The 16,527-nt window shown below is 38.6% G+C and overlaps 4 protein-coding genes across 8 annotated transcripts; 3 read left to right on the top strand and 1 right to left on the bottom strand.

Moving 5' to 3' along the window:
- Positions 1-1,949: 1,949 nt before the first annotated feature.
- On the top strand, positions 1,950-3,708 carry LOC135132732 (sialin-like). The gene is made up of 6 exons (XM_064060925.1): positions 1,950-2,054; positions 2,102-2,286; positions 2,332-2,866; positions 2,907-3,209; positions 3,257-3,495; positions 3,543-3,708. Exons 1-6 carry the CDS (start codon positions 2,003-2,005, stop codon positions 3,693-3,695), a joined length of 1,467 nt encoding a protein of 488 aa, XP_063916995.1. The 5' UTR covers positions 1,950-2,002; the 3' UTR covers positions 3,696-3,708.
- A 740-nt stretch (positions 3,709-4,448) lies between these two features.
- On the top strand, positions 4,449-6,296 carry LOC135133107 (sialin-like). Of its 3 annotated transcripts, XM_064061370.1 has the most exons (7): positions 4,449-4,577; positions 4,625-4,821; positions 4,869-5,237; positions 5,295-5,406; positions 5,447-5,749; positions 5,796-6,034; positions 6,081-6,296. In XM_064061370.1, the coding sequence occupies exons 1-7, from the start codon at positions 4,526-4,528 to the stop codon at positions 6,279-6,281; spliced, it is 1,473 nt and encodes a 490-aa protein (XP_063917440.1). In that variant the 5' UTR covers positions 4,449-4,525; the 3' UTR covers positions 6,282-6,296. The 3 variants fall into 3 exon arrangements, with proteins under 3 accessions (XP_063917440.1, XP_063917439.1, XP_063917438.1); XM_064061369.1 differs by having other exon boundaries at positions 4,872-5,406; XM_064061368.1 differs by having other exon boundaries at positions 4,869-5,406.
- Positions 6,297-6,334: 38 nt separating this feature from the next.
- LOC135133106 (zinc finger protein 883-like) lies at positions 6,335-8,300 on the bottom strand. The gene is made up of 3 exons (XM_064061367.1): positions 8,217-8,300; positions 7,743-8,137; positions 6,335-7,694 (listed from the first exon to the last, which is right to left on the bottom strand). Exons 2-3 carry the CDS (start codon positions 8,130-8,132, stop codon positions 6,402-6,404), a joined length of 1,683 nt encoding a protein of 560 aa, XP_063917437.1. The 5' UTR covers positions 8,133-8,137; positions 8,217-8,300; the 3' UTR covers positions 6,335-6,401.
- Positions 8,301-8,362: 62 nt separating this feature from the next.
- Positions 8,363-14,108, top strand: LOC135133108 (adenosine kinase-like). 3 transcript variants are annotated; one of them, XM_064061373.1, is made up of 4 exons: positions 8,363-8,454; positions 10,594-11,057; positions 11,126-11,284; positions 11,333-14,108. In XM_064061373.1, exons 1-4 carry the CDS (start codon positions 8,442-8,444, stop codon positions 11,660-11,662), a joined length of 966 nt encoding a protein of 321 aa, XP_063917443.1. In that variant the 5' UTR covers positions 8,363-8,441; the 3' UTR covers positions 11,663-14,108. The 3 variants fall into 3 exon arrangements, with proteins under 3 accessions (XP_063917443.1, XP_063917442.1, XP_063917441.1); XM_064061372.1 differs by having other exon boundaries at positions 8,368-8,454; positions 10,576-11,057; XM_064061371.1 differs by lacking the exon at positions 8,363-8,454 and adding an exon at positions 8,708-8,785.
- The last annotated feature ends 2,419 nt before the right edge of the window (positions 14,109-16,527 follow it).

Here is a 16,527-nt window from a genome sequence, read left to right as displayed (position 1 = left end):
CGTGTTGTTCAAAGAAAACTATATGTAGCTAAAAAAAAATCCCGATCTCAATTGTGATTAATTTTTTATTCGTTGTCAAACAGAGGGACGGGGCATAATTACAAAATACATATTTCCCTACAGAAATTTTGGACATATTTTAAGTTTCTTGTTGTGAAAAGAAAACTACGTATATTAAGAAGGAAGGGCAAAATATAAGTCCCGCCCACCCACCCCATCTCAATTGTAATGATTTTTTTTATTCATTGTCAGACCGAGATGCGGAGTCTAACTGCAAAATTCATATTTTTTTTACAAAATTTTACTCTTTTAAGAACTTTTTTCACATAATTTCTTGTGGAGAAATGAGGATTTTGCACCTAAGCTCCGCCCTCGGCTCACTATGCATAAAAAAATCATCACAATTGAGAGGGGGTGGGTGGGTGGGGCTTATATTTTGTACATTTTTTCTTAATGTACAAAGTCTTGTTGTCCCAACAAGAAATTAAAAATGAATAAAAAATCGTCACAATCGAGAGGGGGTGGGTGGGCGGGGCCTATATTTCCTACATTTTATTTTTCTAATATACGAAATCTTCATTTCCCAACAAGAAACTCAAAATAGCTATCGTGTTGTTCAAAGAAACTATATGTAGCTAAAAAAAATCCCGATCTCAATTGTGATTAATTTTTTATTCGTTGTCAAACAGAGGGGCGGGGCATAATTACAAAATACATATTTCCCTACAAGAATTTTTAACATATTTTAAGTTTCTTGTTGTGAAAAGAAAACTACGTATATTAACACGACAGGGTGAAATATAAGCCCCACCCACCCACCCCATCTCAATTGTAATGATTTTTTTTATTCATTGTCAGACCGAGAGGCGGAGTCTAACTGCAAAATTCATATTTTTTTTACAAAATTTTACTCTTTTAAGAACTTTTCTCACATAATTTCTTGTGGAGAAATGAGGATTTTGCATCTAAGCTCCGCCCTCGGCTCACTATGCATTAAAAAATCATTTACATTTATGTTTACGATAACAAATTATGTAAAGCCTTCCCGTGGGTCCTAATTCTCTTTTTTTAATGTGAAACCTTCTCGGGGGTCCCAACTGTCTTTTTTAAAAATGTAAAACCTTGTCGGGGCTCCCAACTGTCTTTTTTAAAAATGTAAAACCTTCTCGGGGGCCCAAAATGTATTTTTTTTTTAATGTGAAACCTTCTCAGGGTCCCAACTGTCTTTTTTAAAAATGTGAAACCTTCTCGGGGGTCCCAACTGGCTTTTCTAAAAATGTAGAACCTTCTCGGGGACCTCAAATATTGTTTTTATGTGAAACCTTCTCGCGGGTTCCAACTGTATTTTTTTAATAATGTGCAACTTTCTCGGGGGTCCCAACTGTCTTTTTTAAAAATGTGAAACCTCCTCAGGGGCGCCAAATGTTTTTTTTAATGTGAAACCTTCTCGGGAGCCCCAAATATATTTTTTTAATGTGAAACCTTCTCGGGGGTCCCAACTGTATTTTTTAAAAATGTAAAACCTTCTCGGGGGCGTCAAATAACTTTTTTTAAGAATGTGAAACCTTCTCGGGGGTACCAACTATCCTTTTTTAAAAAAGGCGAAACCTTCTCGGGGGCCCCTAGTGACTTATTTTAAGAATATTATATCTTCTCGGGGCTCCCAGCTGCCTATTTTTACTACACTGTGACTAGAACCTTCTATATTGTTTTTACTCCATAGAGGTTATCACAAAAAGTAGAATTCCACAAAATCGAATTTTATCATTTTTCAGAGAAGCAGTATTTGTTGCAGTGTACTTCAGAAGCAAGGGAAATTCTGTCCAAATAACTTTCAACCATTTTTTTAAGATTTGCTTGATTTTTATTAAACCGCCTCAATATCACACTGGCAGTCGACATTTTAACAAACGCCTGTGTGTAATTCCTTAGATACGACGTCTGTTTACAAACACTACATCACGATAGAAGATATTTTTTTTCAATCAAGATTCAAGTTAAAATGCAGTTTTTCAACAAAATTCTAAGACCTTCTCATAGGTTCAAATATCGAGGTGAGTTTATTTGAGTTTTGATTCCTAAATCAGTAACTTTTCTCCAGTCTGCGTTCTCCCACAACGCTACATCATGGCCCTTCTACTGTCCTGCGGAGTACTGGCCCTGTTCACCATACGTGTGTCTTTTCAAGTCGTCTTGTTCCACATGGTAGTCCCCCCCAAGATCATACGATTTGCGAACGCAACCATAACCTGCAAATATAGCGAACCACCCACCCCCCCTATCACAGTAAGTATTCTCCCGTGTTTCAACACCTGCAGCATACCTTTCCAGACCGCAAAAAAGTACGACTGGTCAGAATCACATCAAGTCCACATCCTCCAGGCATTTTTCTTGGGATACTTTCTGGGGCACTTTCCCGGAGGTTACCTTTCCGACAGATACGGAGGAAAAATCGTTTTGTCTTGTTGCACTTTCGCAACAATCATTTTAACAATCTTGACTCCAGTGATACTAAGCAGTAGTTCGATGGACTACTACACCTTGATTGGGGTTCAAGCACTTACTGGTTTCTCAACCGGAATGCTTTTTCCCAGCGTCCATTCGATTCTAGCGCATTGGACACCAGCTTGCGATAGAGGAAAACTGAGTGGTATAGTTTTTTGCGCTGCTCAGTTCGGTGTTGTGTTAAACGATGCAGTTAGCTTTTCTTTCATCCTCCATACGGAGGCTTGGAGTTCGGTCTTTTACCTGTATAGTTCCATAGCAGCAATTTGGTTGGTGGTTTGGCTAATTTTTGGACAGGCGACATACAGACATGGTATATTGTCCACTCAAGAGGAGAATGCGTATCTCGACAGGAATCTTGGTAAGAAATGAGATTGTGGACTTGCACGATTCGTTTTTAGCCGATTTGGTTAGTGATAATTATAGAAAAGTACCTTGGAAGAAGATGTTCTTTTCTATTCCTCTGTGGGCACTCATCGTTTCACACTTCGGCCACATGTGGATCTGGCATGTACTGATATTAGATGTTCCCGAGTACCTGATGTACGTATTGAGGTACAACATGAGGAATAGTTACTTTCTGGCTGCCCTGCCGTACTCTATGCTGGCTGTTCTGACTATTAGCAATGGATTTTTTATGGACTACTTAATTAACAACAAACTGGTGAAGATTACCACAAGCCGCAAAGTTTTCACCACGTTTGGTAAAACTTCACTTTGATAAACGTACTGATTCTAAAGAAGTTTTCAGGTGCTGTTGGACCTGCCATTTTCTTAGCGGCAGTACCTTTTGTTCATTGTTCAAGAGAAGCAGCGATTATTCTGTTCGCAGTTGGTATAAGTATGACGAGTTTTTACTACACAGGTACTAGAATCAACACTCTGGATCTTGCACCAAACTATAGCGGCACGATAATGGGCATAGTTAACGGAATTGGGGCTATACCAGGTGTTATAGTACCACACATCGAGGATGACCTAATTATAAATGTGCAACTAACCATTCTGCTGAACCATTTTTACCGTTTTCTTTTTAGAACACCTTCAACGAATGGAAAGCCTTGTTCTGGTTACATTTCTTTATACTGCTTTGTACGTGTATTTTTTTTATAAGTTTTGGAAGTGGAGAAGTGCAACCATGGAATGATTACGAACTGGAAAATCGCCTAGCACACATTGATGCATCTTAAAAATGACATTGTGACAGCAAAAATAAAAAATCTTAACTATTACAACGTTGTATTTTCTTTTGACCGTTCCGTTGTTCAGTGCAAGTACTACTCTCCATTCCGTAGCCATTTTGCAATGGAACCCCATCTGGTAGTACTCATATTTAGAGACAAGGAAAAACCTACCCACAGCGATAATAAAAATAAGACGCACAAATTTAGCACATGAATTTTATTGAGTTAGCTGTTACATTTCACAATCTTCACGGAAGTACCAATAGCTGCAGACGTTCCACGCGGAACAAGAACTTCCTAGTTTTCGGGAAAGATCTCTCCTCGCGTCCGTCCATTTCTTACCATTGGACTCCAGTTCGAAAAAGGGGAAAACTGAGTAGTGTACTTCTTGCGCCGCTCAGTTCGCTGTTATGTTCAACCATGCAGTTAGCAATTCAGTTCTTGGAGTTCGGTCTTTTATTTATGGCTTCATAACAGTGTTCTGGTTGACAGTTTTCGTGAATTTTGTTTACTGCATCTACATAGTTACGAAGAAACAGATTGTCAGCAGCAACGAGTTTTATTTCGACTAAAGTTCGATGTCGTCGACTCAAAATTTGGCTTGGTAGATCTTTCTTGAAACCTATATTGTGGTACCTTTGATGTCTATCAAAATTACCTGCATGACGCAAAAACAGTTTTCGTTAAGATTTCTTTAGTTCATCTTAAACTCTTTCGAAATCACACTGCCAGTACATCTAACAAACGCTTCAGCGTGTAACTCCATAGCTACGACGTCTGTTTACACATACTTTGAACGTTCTGTACTTTTTTTTTCCGTCAAGATTCCAGTGAAAATGTACTGTCTGGACAACATTTTCAGACTTTCTCAAAGGCCGAAACGTCGCCGTAAGTTTATTCTAGTTTTGATTCTGAAATTGGTAGGTTTGTTTCAGTGTGCCTTCTCCCACAACGCTACATCATGGCCCTTCTGCTGTTCTTCGGAGTACTAACCAACTTCACCATACGTATATCTTTTAAACTGGCATTGAATCAGTTGGTAGTACCCGCGAACGTCTCACGCTTTACGAACAAAAATGACATCTGCTACTATAACGAAACACAAAAGCAATCCAGCCCAGTAAATACTTCAGTAAGTACTCTTGGCCATCCCTCAAAACCTATAGCATCATTTTCTAGAAGACAAAAAATCTGTACGACTGGTCAGCAGCAAGTCAAACCTCCATTGCTAAGGCATTTTTCTACGGGTACTTTTTCGGGCACTTTCCCGGCGGCTACTTTTCCGACAAATACGGAGGCAAAATCGTTTTGTCTTGTTGCACTTTCGTAACGATCATTTTAACAGTCTTCACTCCAGTGATGTTAACCGGTAGTTCGCACGACTACAATATCCTGACTGGGCTTCAAGGACTTACAGGTTTCTCAATTGGAATGCTTTTTCCTAGTGTCCATTCGATTCTAGCGCACTGGACACCAGCTCGCGATAGAGGAAAACTGAGTAGTATAGTTTTTTGCGCTACTCAGTTCGCTGTTGTGTTTAGAGATGCAGTGAGCGTTTCTTTCATCGTTTATACAGATACTTGGAGTTCGCTCTTGTACTTACAGAGTTCCCTAGCAGCAATCTGGTTGGTAGTTTGGCTAGTTTTTGGACAGGCGACGTACAGAAATAGTCCATTGGCCACTGAAAAGGAGTACGCTTATCTCCAGGAGGAACTTGGTAAGAAGTGAGCTTGTGAGCTTTCACGATTTGCTTTTAGAGACTTTGCTTGTTGACAAAGTTACAAAAATACCTTGGATCGAGATGTTGTTCTCGATTCGTCTGTGGGCACTGATCATTGCGCAGTTCGGCCATACGTGGATGTGGCACGTGATGATCAAAGATCTTCCCAAGTACATGATGTCTGTGTTGAAGTTCGACTTAAAGCAGAGTTACTATATAGCTGCTGTGCCATACCTGACGATGGGTGTTCTAACTCTCTCCACTGGATTTTTAGTAGACTTCCTAATCAATAAGCGAGTGGTGGAAATTACCACAAACCGCAAGTCCTTCACCACGTTTGGTACGACTTCCGTTTATTAAACGAACTGCTTCTAAGGAGTTTTCAGGTGCTGTGGGACCAGCCATATTCGTGGTGGCAGCAGCTTACGCTGCTTGTGCCAGAAAAACAGCAGTTTTTCTGTTCACGGTCGGTATGGGTATGATGAGTTTTTACTACTCAGGCACCAGAATCAACACTCTGGATCTCGCGCCGAACTATAGTGGCATAATAATGGGTATAGTCAACGGAATCGGAGCCCTACCAGGAATTATCCTACCGGAAATCAGGAAATACTGGACTTTGGAAGTACGAAAAAAACTTGTTCAATCGAATTTTACAGTTTTCTTTTTAGGACTCTTACATGGACTGGATACCTGTTTTTTGGCTACATTTGGCCATCCTGTTTGCTACGTGTTTTTTTTTCGCAGTTTTTGGAAGTGGCCGCGTGCAACCATGGAATGATTACGAAGAGGAAGAGATCGAAGCGGCTGATTCGAACGCCTCACCCTTTGTATCCCAGATACCTGTCGTTGAACCTCCGGTGCCTCAATAAACACCTTTCAGAAAAAAAAAAGTTTTTGTTGTTTTTGTAATGAAAGCCGAACATAACCTTACTAACACTCAGTTTATTTAACAGGTACATTAAAAACAGCAGAAGTCACGAAAACCTGATTCAATCCCCCTCGTTCTCAATTATCTCGATACTCGTCGCCCCCTCCAGCCCCAAAATAATATCATCCTCGTTAACTAAAATCGAATTTGCCGCCTCCATCTCCTCATCCACTCCCACCACTTCCGTTTTATCTTTCTCCCCCACCACCTGCTGGTGCTGCTGCTTCAAATGATCCCTCAAAGCGAACGCCCTCGAGTACAAAGCCCCACAAATCCAACACTCGTACTTCAAGTTGTTGTCCCTCTTGTGTGTCTCCATGTGGGCCCTCACCGCATACAAGGACGCAAAAGGCCTATTACACTCCGTACACGTAAACGGCTTGATGTGGCTATTCTTATGCCCCGCCAACTGGACGCTGGTTTTAAAAGCCTTCGGACAATAAGGACACTTATAAGCCCTCACATCCGAATGCGTCAACAAATGATGGTTATACACACTATGAGACTTAAACCTCTTCCCGCAATGTTTGCACTGGTAAGGCCTGGACCCCGTATGCGTCCTCAAGTGCAACGTCAAGCAATAACTCACCCTAAAAGCCTTGCCGCAGATCTCGCACACGTGTGGCTTCTCCCCCGTATGTATCCGTTCGTGCTTGACCTTCTCGTGCGGCCTCGTGAATCTCCGGCCGCAGTACTGGCAAGCGTACGGCCTCTTCTGGCACTGATTCTGCAAATGCTCGTTCAAAGCATCGTACGTCACGAACGGCTTCTTACAATACGAACAAGTAAACTTTTTATTGTTAGTGTGAGCCTTCATGTGCATTTCTAGGTTAGGCTTGGTAAAGAACTTCCTATTGCACACCCCGCAATTAAACCCGTTGTTGTACTCGTGCAAACTCATGTGTGCTTGTTCGTGCTCTTTGTTGTACGTCTTTTTGCACACTTTGCAAATAAAGATCTCCCTGACTGTCTCCTCCCTGTCGTCGTCATTGGTCGCGGCTTCGATTTCGCGCGTTTTGATTGGCACGTGCATGCGGTGGTGGAGCCTCAAGGACTTGAGGGAGGAGAAAGAGGTGTTGCAAATGTCGCAAATGTGCAAATCTTTGGCGTCGGTTTCGGCGCATTCGTGGTTTTCAGAGGTGGGGAAACAAGTGTTACAGGTTTGACATAAAGCGACTTCCACGACGTTGTTTTGGGTGGAAGTGGTGTCTTCGTCCTGCAGCCAGAATTTGTCGATTTTGACGAACTTGCGGGTGTACAAGCGGCCATCTTTGTCTTTGATGTCTTGCGTGATTGGTGCTTTTTTCTTGCGGAGTGGGGGGGATGGCTCCGCGGGTTTGACGGTTTCCTCCTCCTACAAAGAAAATTAATTTTCAGGGGTCTAAATATAGTGAAAAGTTACCAAAATTATTTCTTGTCCTTGATGGAAATTACTCAAGTGGTCGTCGATATCCCCGAACTGCGAATCACAACTTTGACAGTAATACTGCACTTGTTCCTCTACGAGTTCCGTCGTGCCTTTACCACCCTCCAGTAGCGCTCTGGCTAGAATACTCTCCGAAAGCTCGCCAGTTTCTTCGATGCTTTGAGGACTCTCGATTGACTGGTCATCGATTTCTATAATAAGAGCACAGGCGGTGTCCAAATGGTCCACAAGGTCAGACAATTTGTCGAACTTTTCATGACAAGTGGGACAATGCAGATTTTCCACAATATCCACCAGGTGAATTTTGAGGGTGGAAGGTGAGTCGAAAGTCTCGTTGCAACATAAAGGGCAACTTATTTGCACCATCGCACCTGCAATTAATTTAATCGTCAGAAATAAAAATTCGAGGGGGTTTAAATTCAAATTTGGAATAAATAAATAACTTCATACCGTACGTCCAACACAATCGAGAAGTTGGATAAAATGGCGGTTGACGTTTGAGTTGACAGTTGACAGGAGGTGGAGAGGAATGAAATGGGTTTTATGGGGGCTGCGGGGTCACAAAAAGGGTGCAGACGCCAGTTGTGGCGACTGATATAAACGCTGAATGAAATCGCTGGGTTCAACTGGCGAAATTGGGTGATAACCTCTACAAGAGTCAAGGTCGAGTGAAGCATGGGCGCTAAAGGTAACTATTTATGTTTGTTTAAAAATATTGGCACCATGGTGGGTCCTGTGATGTATATTTAGTTGTTTGTCGTTGTATAAATATATACATACATACATAGTGTTTATTATAAACTAATTCCGTGTTAGGATAATTATTGAAAATATTTTAGGCAACCAGTAATACACGAGAGTAAGCATAAGTGTCTAAAGTTGGGTCTAGTAACGTTATCATTTTTATCAATTCCGTCGCCACAAGTGACTGACGCGTTTTAAATCTATGTTTATACAATTGTAGACAGTTTATTCTGACGTTTCGATGCTAATTACAATGTATTCAGAAAATGCACGAGGTGATGACTTTTATTATTATTGCTTTTTTATTTTATAGGTCAGTTTAATCCGTCATTAAACAAATAACACGTGTTGTAATGTGTAAAAATAACACACCTGAACGTGTTTCGCATGCTTGTACTAAAATTTGTATTCATTCAGGATAGAAATAGAATTGTGACTTTAAAATAGAATTGGAGAAAGCGCCATCTGTGTATGAGTGACGTCATGAAAAATCGCCAAAACGGCTCATCATGTTATAGTACAAACAAAAATAAAATTGCGTAATACTTTGTTTATAAACTTTATTTATAATCATGTTATTTAAAACTACTCAATTTAGTATTCTGATACTAACATCTAGTGACGTTTATTGCGTAAGTTGTGTGAAATGTGTGGAATAAAGTACGCGTATGTTGTACTGATTGATTGTAGCGGACAAATATTTCTTCGGTTATTGAAATTTAGTTTATGCGATTTGTTAAAGCCATAGAACAATTTTAAAAAGTATACAAAAAATCACACTTTTTATCTTTGAAGGAAGTTTTTAGACTGTTACTATCCACTTTTACTGCAGTGTAATGTTTACAAGGTATTCGGTTTGGTGGATAAAAATCATAATTCGTCGTAGTTAAGTAATTTGTGAAAAAACAGCAATTACAAGACATTTCGAAAATGGTCACGTAACAGTCGCCTAATTCGAACTAGTCACCAGATTTTTTCTTAAAAAAGAAGAAGTTCTTGTTTATTTTTACCCACCCTGACACATAGTCAAAGTTTGAGTATTTTGAGATAGTTTGAGAAATCCGATTTTTTTTGTCACAGTGACATTTCGAATTTATTTGTCTCAGTTAGAACTGTGTTTTTTGCGAAATTAGAACCGCAGCAGTGGAAAAATCTCACTGTCTCGGTACAAAATTGTTCTGTGAAACACTAAATCTGTCATGTCACAGTGGGAACGTACCCGAACCATAATTCACATTCGTTAATTGGTCCGACTTTAATTAAGAGATCGCTTTATTTAAAATCGTAATTAATAAAGATTAAATCGAGAAACCTGATAATAATAGGAATTTTACTCATTTTTTATGTGCCTGTATTATATTATAAGCGAAAGGTTCAACCGTTCCGACTATCATCTAGTCATCACGTCATACTTTTGGCACTTTTACTATAATTATCTCCCGTAATTACTCCATAATTAAGCGTTTTGTTTTATTTATGAAACATGAAATAATATTTATTTAAAAACCCGAAAACATTAAAACACCGGTGACGTAACTATTACTGCGATTACTGCGACGCTTCATCACCGTCGCAAAAAAAAAGAAACTAGTCCGCGAGCGCTTTTTTCCCGCGCGCAAAAAACCGCCAAAAAATAATAATTATAAACCCGTAAAAACTAAAAACCCATAAAACCTATGATTATGAATACTAATTCGTTCTTATTTTTCCCCGTCAAGTTCGTCGACTCCTCATTTACATAACCTCCAAACATCACCTTTACGTCACATTTTTTTCGTTTACCGCGCCGAAAATCCAACTTTTACTTTTACACTGTCGATTTTCCGCCGGCCAATGGCCGGCCGGCATTTTTCGGATTCCATCCAATTACCGCCAGTGAGAGTTCACGGTCACGTGACACGTGACACCTGTCCAGGAAGGAATCCTGCTTTCATCCGAATTCTTTTTTATTATTCATTCGATTACTCGATTATTAATTTCACTTTCATCGAACGCTCGAACAGTGAGAGAGTGATGAATTGCAACCACCGTAATTGTGTTTGTTGTTCCGACTTTCATTCGAAAGTGAGTTCGTTTGTTCCAGACGACGTTCGAATGTTCTTTTTCGGGAGCCCGCTGATGGACGTCACGGCCAACGTCGGCGACGATGTCTTGGGGAAGTACCGCCTGGACCGGGACAACGCGTACGTCGTCGACGAGACCAACCGGGGGCTGTTCGACGAGGTTCGGGCCACGTCGGTGCAAGTCGGGGGCAGCGTCACCAACACGGCCAGGACGGTGTGCAGGCTGCGGGGATCCCCGAGGAACGTGACGTACCTAGGAACCGTCGGCGACGACGAGTACGGCGAGATGATCAAAAAACAGCTGGGAAAAGAAGGCTTGAGCGGGGGGTTAAGACAGGTTGGGGGAAACACAGGAAAAGTGGCAGTGCTGCTTATGGGGAAAGCGAGGACTCTGGTCACCGATTTGGGGGTTTCCAGAAGTTTTTCGCTGGATGAGGAAACATGGAGGCGAATTAGCGATGGTCCGTCTCTGGTCTATCTGTCTGTAGGTTAAGAACGTCATAAAAACACTATGACATGGGGGAACATCGATGTATAATATATTTTTCCTAGGGTTTTTTCATCAGTGTCTCCCTAGACACAATCACCAAACTCGCCACCACCAGCCAAACCGTAGCATTCAATCTTGGGGCGCCATTTTTGAGCAAAAAATTCCCCCAAGAAATGACGCACCTCTACGAAAACGCCTCCATAGTCTTCGGAAACGAGGCGGTAAGTCTTGGATTTACCCATCTCGTTTTATTGTTCGAATTTCAATAGGAACACCGCGCTTTTGCGCAAATCCACAACATAACCTCAAACCACGTCGTCGAAGTAGTGGCGGCAACCAATCGACGTTTCGATAACAAATCACGTGTTGTTGTCGTCACTAGAGGGGGCGGGGCAGTTGTGGTGTTCCACGATTCCGATTGGCAGGTGTTTGAGGTTAAGAAAGTCGTCGAAGTTGTGGATAGCAACGGCGCTGGGGACGCTTTCGCTGGGGGATTTCTGGCACGCTACGTAGAGGGAGACAGTATTGCCAACTGCGTCCGAAGCGGGGTTGAAGTGGCGGGGCGGGTCATACAAAGGGTCGGTTTTAACCTCGATTAATCGCAATTAAAACTCGTTATTTTTTACCTAGTGAATTTTAATTTTAGCCAACCCAATCGAGACGAAAATCGACGTGTGGGTGTTATTTTCGTGACCCCTGCCATTAGATCACCAGACGGGTTTTTTGACCCCGGCCATGACAGTGACTTTGGTCGGAGTCCGACCTTCGACCCCTTCGTATTTTTTCTTGCAAAAAAAAAACGTGATTTATCAGAGATGCCAACATAACAAACAATTCTGTGTAGCGTGATATTCTTAATTCGTTCCAAGTATGTGTATATTATACACGAATCCGGATTTGATTTTTAAATAGGAGTAGATGAGTCACTCGCATTTTCAAGACTGCTTTTCAGGATGTGTGCTCGCGTAAGAAAATTGGGTGGCACCACTGGACCAGGATGTGGATCAGTGACGCCGCGAATTCCTGTCAAGGTTTTTTGCGAGGGCGCCACCTGAGATTTACGATCCGCAAACGCGTCCTTGAACCCCCACGTGACATTTGGTTTTGTCCCGAAATAGAAAACTCGGTTTGATTATCTCGAGCGACTATAAAAAATGCGAAAGTGAAAGTTCTAGAGCGAGTTAATAAATAAAAATCGACCTTTATTGAATATTTTAATTGCTTATGTTGGTTGAAATGGTAGTGAAAGTGCTGCCAACCCCGCGGAGCTAACCAACGAACCCTCGGTGAAAGTGGTGCCAACGTAAATTTGCGCTTTCGCTGTCACGTTGGCAGCTCTGGATTTGGTTTTTTTCAGAGCCAGCTTCACTTTCTCTTGCAAATGGAACACAGCGAGGCCGGTGTTGACCGAACAAACGGTTTTACGAGATTTTGTGGACCGTTAGATAGTACTTAATTTGAGCTTGCACATTTTCGTGGAAGCCGTCCGCCTGACGTCACGTAGCGCGATAATAAAGATAAAGTAAATAAGTTATTAAATTTTTTCGAGCGAAAAAAACGAACAAACACGGATGTCGTGACGTCACCCGAAAATTCTTGAAAATCTCCTCGGTAGCATTAATTACAAGTGTTTTGTGTCACTCCGCCGCCGGCTGATGGATGAAACAATAAAAACGGGATACAAGAAAAATCAATCGCCGATAAGCGTGTAACTGTGCCATTGGGTCAACAGTACATCGAACATAATTTTTTTGAAATTTATTAAGACAAATTAGCCAACGATGAATAATTCATTCCATTTTTTTATTCTTGACGTAACTTCTTCCATTGAACTTTTTAAATTCCTCTCAAGGTTTTCGGCACGTGATGATACATTTTAACAATCCTCCGTCACGTGGTGTCACGTGACGTCGCAACATCCGTCTCGAAAAACCCGCCAAGGCGATTTTGTGAAGCTGCATAAAGTGTCGTTTAAATGCAAATAAATTTAAGAAGAGTCCGATAATTGCGTGAAGTTCCGGGTTTTAACGGCGATGATTGGTGCTAATTTTAAAATAAAACGAAAACAGCGTTTGTGTGCGTTATCTGATCAGGAAACGCGATTTATGCGCGATTCATGTAAACTTTTGAATTTTTCGAATTCGGGCTTTTTAAAATTGCCGATAAATTTGCGAGGAACAGGTCGGGGAATTTCTTGCTTCGGGTGAAGAAACACTTAATGAATGTCAGTTTTTTCTGCGACAGTTTTATGTCTTGATCACTCGTAAATTTCGTGCGATCGTTTGCGAAATTTGACACTCGATTTTTTTTTTTTTTTTTTGCTGGTGGGAATTTTCCGTTGGCAACTGTACATAAGGAAATCGACGAGGTACCATCGGTTTTAATATTAATTTTTCTAATTAAAAATTAATTATCGGGTTTATCTGCACATTAACATTATGCTAATTTAACGTCGCGTCGTGTCGTTTTATTTTTAATTGATTGTTCAACAAGAAGCAGTATTGCATGAAAAAGTATGCAAGCGATTAATTCAATTAATTTCATGATTAATTCAATCTGTCAGCGACTGTTTAAAATAAAAAACACGGGAAGATTTGTCATGTAATGAAGTGAAAATGTAAACAAGCAAGTGGTTATTATTACAGTTACGTTGCTTCATTTAATTACACTGCGTGTAAAAAAGTGTTAAAACACTTTCATTTGTTTTCAGTTTCAACAATGTTTGCTTATATAAACGGCGATTGTAATATTATTATACCCCTGTACCTGTTTGTTGATTAAATAGCCACCGAAGCGAGGGAAAGTGGACTCAAAAACGCAACTCGTGAAAATGCTTGGTCATAAAATACACAGTTTAGGTTAGGAAATCGCGTCAAGATGGCTTCCTAAATCATTGACAATGATCTTGAAATCAAGCATTGAAAGCAGACACCAACGAACCACTTGTACGAGAAGAACAATAAAAATAACAAAAAATGTATCTAAAATTATGTAGACGGAACTTCCTTCGTCCCTGAAGTATAATAAAAAAATCTTAGAAAAACAGTGATTGTAATCTTATTATACCCCTGCACATTAATGATAATTGTAATAAGTCGTTTTCGATTTCATGGATAAAATACATTGCACCATTCATTTGTTTTTCGTTATTCTGTATAAACAATTTAAAAATATTAATGAATTGGCAAATCAAAACTTGGATGTGGTGATAGTTCAATTTTAAATTTTTGAGGTTTTCAATTTTTCAATTTTGCAATTCTTCGAATTTTCACTTTTTTATTTTTATAACAATTTTCGAAATTTAACTAAATACATTTTCTTGTAGATTTCGAGCCCCAAAAGCCACTTCAGGCCTCGTTTCTGCGATAACTCCAACCGTTTTTCCAGAATCGCCCACTGAAATATCGCAATTTTTAAAAATTTCAAAAAAATTGAACTTTATTCTGAATATTTCGAAAATATTTGTGTTCGACTCTAAACACCCTACATTTTTGGAATCAGGACGTCAAGATCTATAATCCTGAATTTTGTGAGAATTTTTAGACGACTTTTTCAAAATTGAAATTTTCCAATACCACCCGCTTATGCAAATTTCGACCCATTTTTGACCTTTTTCGAAATTTAACTAATTACATTTTCTTGTAGATTTCGAGCCCCAGAAGCCACTTCAGAGCTCGTTTCTTCGATAACTCCAACCGTTTTTCCAGAATCGCCCACTGAAATATCGCAATTTTTAAAAATTAAAAAAAAAATCGAACTTTCCTGTGAATATTTCGAAAATATTGGTCCGTGACCCTAAACACGCTACATTTTTGGAATGAGCACGTCAAGATCTATGATCTTGAATTTTTTGATAATTTTTGGACGACTTTTTCAAAATTGAAATTTTCCAATACTACCCCCTTATGCAAATTTCGACCCATTTTTGACCATTTTCGAAAATTAACAAAATACATTTTCTTGTCGATTTCGAGCCCCAAAAACCACTTCAGGCCTCGTTTCTGCGATAACTCCAACCGTTTTTCCAGAATCGCTCATTGAAATATCGCAATTTTTTTAAATTTCAAAAAAATCGAATTTTACTCTGAATATTTCGAAAATATTGGTCCGTGATCCTAAACACGCTACATTTTTTGAATCAGCACGTCAAGATCTATCTATAATTCTAAATTTTTTGAGAATTTTTAGACGAGTTTTTCAAAATTTAAATTTTCCAATACAGCTTATCCAAATTTCGATCCATTTTTGACCATTTTCCAAATTCAACTAAATACATTTTCTTGTAGATTTCGAGCCCCAGAAGCCACTTCAGGCCCCGTTTCTTATATGCAATTTTCATTTTATAATTTTTCAAATTTCAGTTTCTCGTTTTTTTCAATTTTACAATTTTGCAATTTTTCGATTTTCTTGATTTTTCAATTTTTAATTTTTCAATTGTACACATTTGCAGTTTTTCAAATTTAATTTTTTTTAATTTTTGGATATTTCAATTTTTTAATTAGATATTCACTTTTTCCATCTGTATTTTTCAATTTTGCAATGTGAAAAATTGAAAAATTTTTTGTTTTTACGATTTTTCAATTTTTTTTTAGTTTTTAAATTTATAATTTTGTAATTTTCCGATTTTTTATTAAAGTTCTAGATTTTCAATTTTTCATTCTCAGTTTTTGATTTTTCAGTTTTTTAACAAAAAGAATCAATTTACTCAAAAATTGAAAATTTGGAAAATAATTTTCCCGATTTTTCAACTTTCCATTTTCTAGTTTTATAGTTTTTACAAATTTTTAGTTTGCAATGTGTCCGTTTTACAAATTTGAATATGGTCAAATTTACAATTTTGCAATTTTTAGAGTTTTCAATTTTCCCTTTATTCACATCTTCGATTTTCATTTTCAATTTTCATTTATTTACTTTTTTGATATCCAATTTCCACGTTATAATTTTCCGTTTTTCAGTTTTTCGTTTTTTTCAATTTTACAATTTCGCAATTTTTTGATTTTCTTGATTTTTCAGTTTTTAATTTTTCAAGTTTTTATTTTTTCGATTTTTCAGTTTTTCGACGTTTATTGTTTCATTTAATAATTTTTCAATTTTACCTACATATTTGCAGTTTTTCAAATTGAATTTTTTTAATTTTTGGATTTTCCAACTTTTCAATTATTCACTTTTTTCATCTGTATTTTTCAATTTTGGCAATGTTTCTATTTTCAATTTTTTGTTTTTATAGTTATGTTATAAGAGAATTTTTTAAATTGGCACCGATTTGTAAATTTTGAAATCTTATGTTTCACTTTACGATTTTTCATTTTTTTTCGCTTGTTTTAGTTTTTAATGTATAATTTTGTAATTTTCCGATTTATTCAAGTTCTAGATTTTTGTTCAGTTTTTCAACAAAACGAACCAATTTACTCAAACTGAAAATTTTGAAAATAATTTTACCGATTTTTCAACTTTCCATTTTTTA

Source organism: Zophobas morio, unplaced genomic scaffold (genome assembly GCF_036711695.1).
Source record: "Zophobas morio isolate AGI-343-1 ecotype UQ-CSIRO unplaced genomic scaffold, CSIRO_AGI_Zmor_V1 ptg000021l, whole genome shotgun sequence".
NCBI classification, from domain to species: Eukaryota; Metazoa; Arthropoda; class Insecta; order Coleoptera; family Tenebrionidae; genus Zophobas; species Zophobas morio.
The sequence above is the reverse complement of the archived record's forward strand: the minus strand, read 5'-3'. Positions and strand labels throughout refer to the sequence as shown.

Bases quoted from the DNA above. Each gene is read 5' to 3' on its own strand.
- LOC135133106 (XM_064061367.1), bottom strand. From the start codon at position 8,132: ATGGTGCAAATAAGTTGCCCTTTATGTTGCAACGAGACTTTCGACTCA. The intron at 7,695-7,742 runs GTAACTTTTCAC...TTTTCTTTGTAG, and splicing joins AAGGACAAGAAATAATTTTG to GAGGAGGAAACCGTCAAACC.
- LOC135132732 (XM_064060925.1), top strand. From the start codon at position 2,003: ATGCAGTTTTTCAACAAAATTCTAAGACCTTCTCATAGGTTCAAATAT. The intron at 2,867-2,906 runs GTAAGAAATGAG...ATTCGTTTTTAG, and splicing joins GTATCTCGACAGGAATCTTG to CCGATTTGGTTAGTGATAAT. The intron at 3,496-3,542 runs GTGCAACTAACC...TTTTCTTTTTAG, and splicing joins AGGATGACCTAATTATAAAT to AACACCTTCAACGAATGGAA.
- LOC135133107 (XM_064061368.1), top strand. From the start codon at position 4,526: ATGTACTGTCTGGACAACATTTTCAGACTTTCTCAAAGGCCGAAACGT. The intron at 5,750-5,795 runs GTACGACTTCCG...AGGAGTTTTCAG, and splicing joins CAAGTCCTTCACCACGTTTG to GTGCTGTGGGACCAGCCATA. The intron at 6,035-6,080 runs GTACGAAAAAAA...TTTTCTTTTTAG, and splicing joins GGAAATACTGGACTTTGGAA to GACTCTTACATGGACTGGAT.
- LOC135133108 (XM_064061371.1), top strand. From the start codon at position 8,752: ATGCTAATTACAATGTATTCAGAAAATGCACGAG. The intron at 8,786-10,593 runs GTGATGACTTTT...CGTTTGTTCCAG, and splicing joins GTATTCAGAAAATGCACGAG to ACGACGTTCGAATGTTCTTT. The intron at 11,058-11,125 runs GTAGGTTAAGAA...TATTTTTCCTAG, and splicing joins CGTCTCTGGTCTATCTGTCT to GGTTTTTTCATCAGTGTCTC.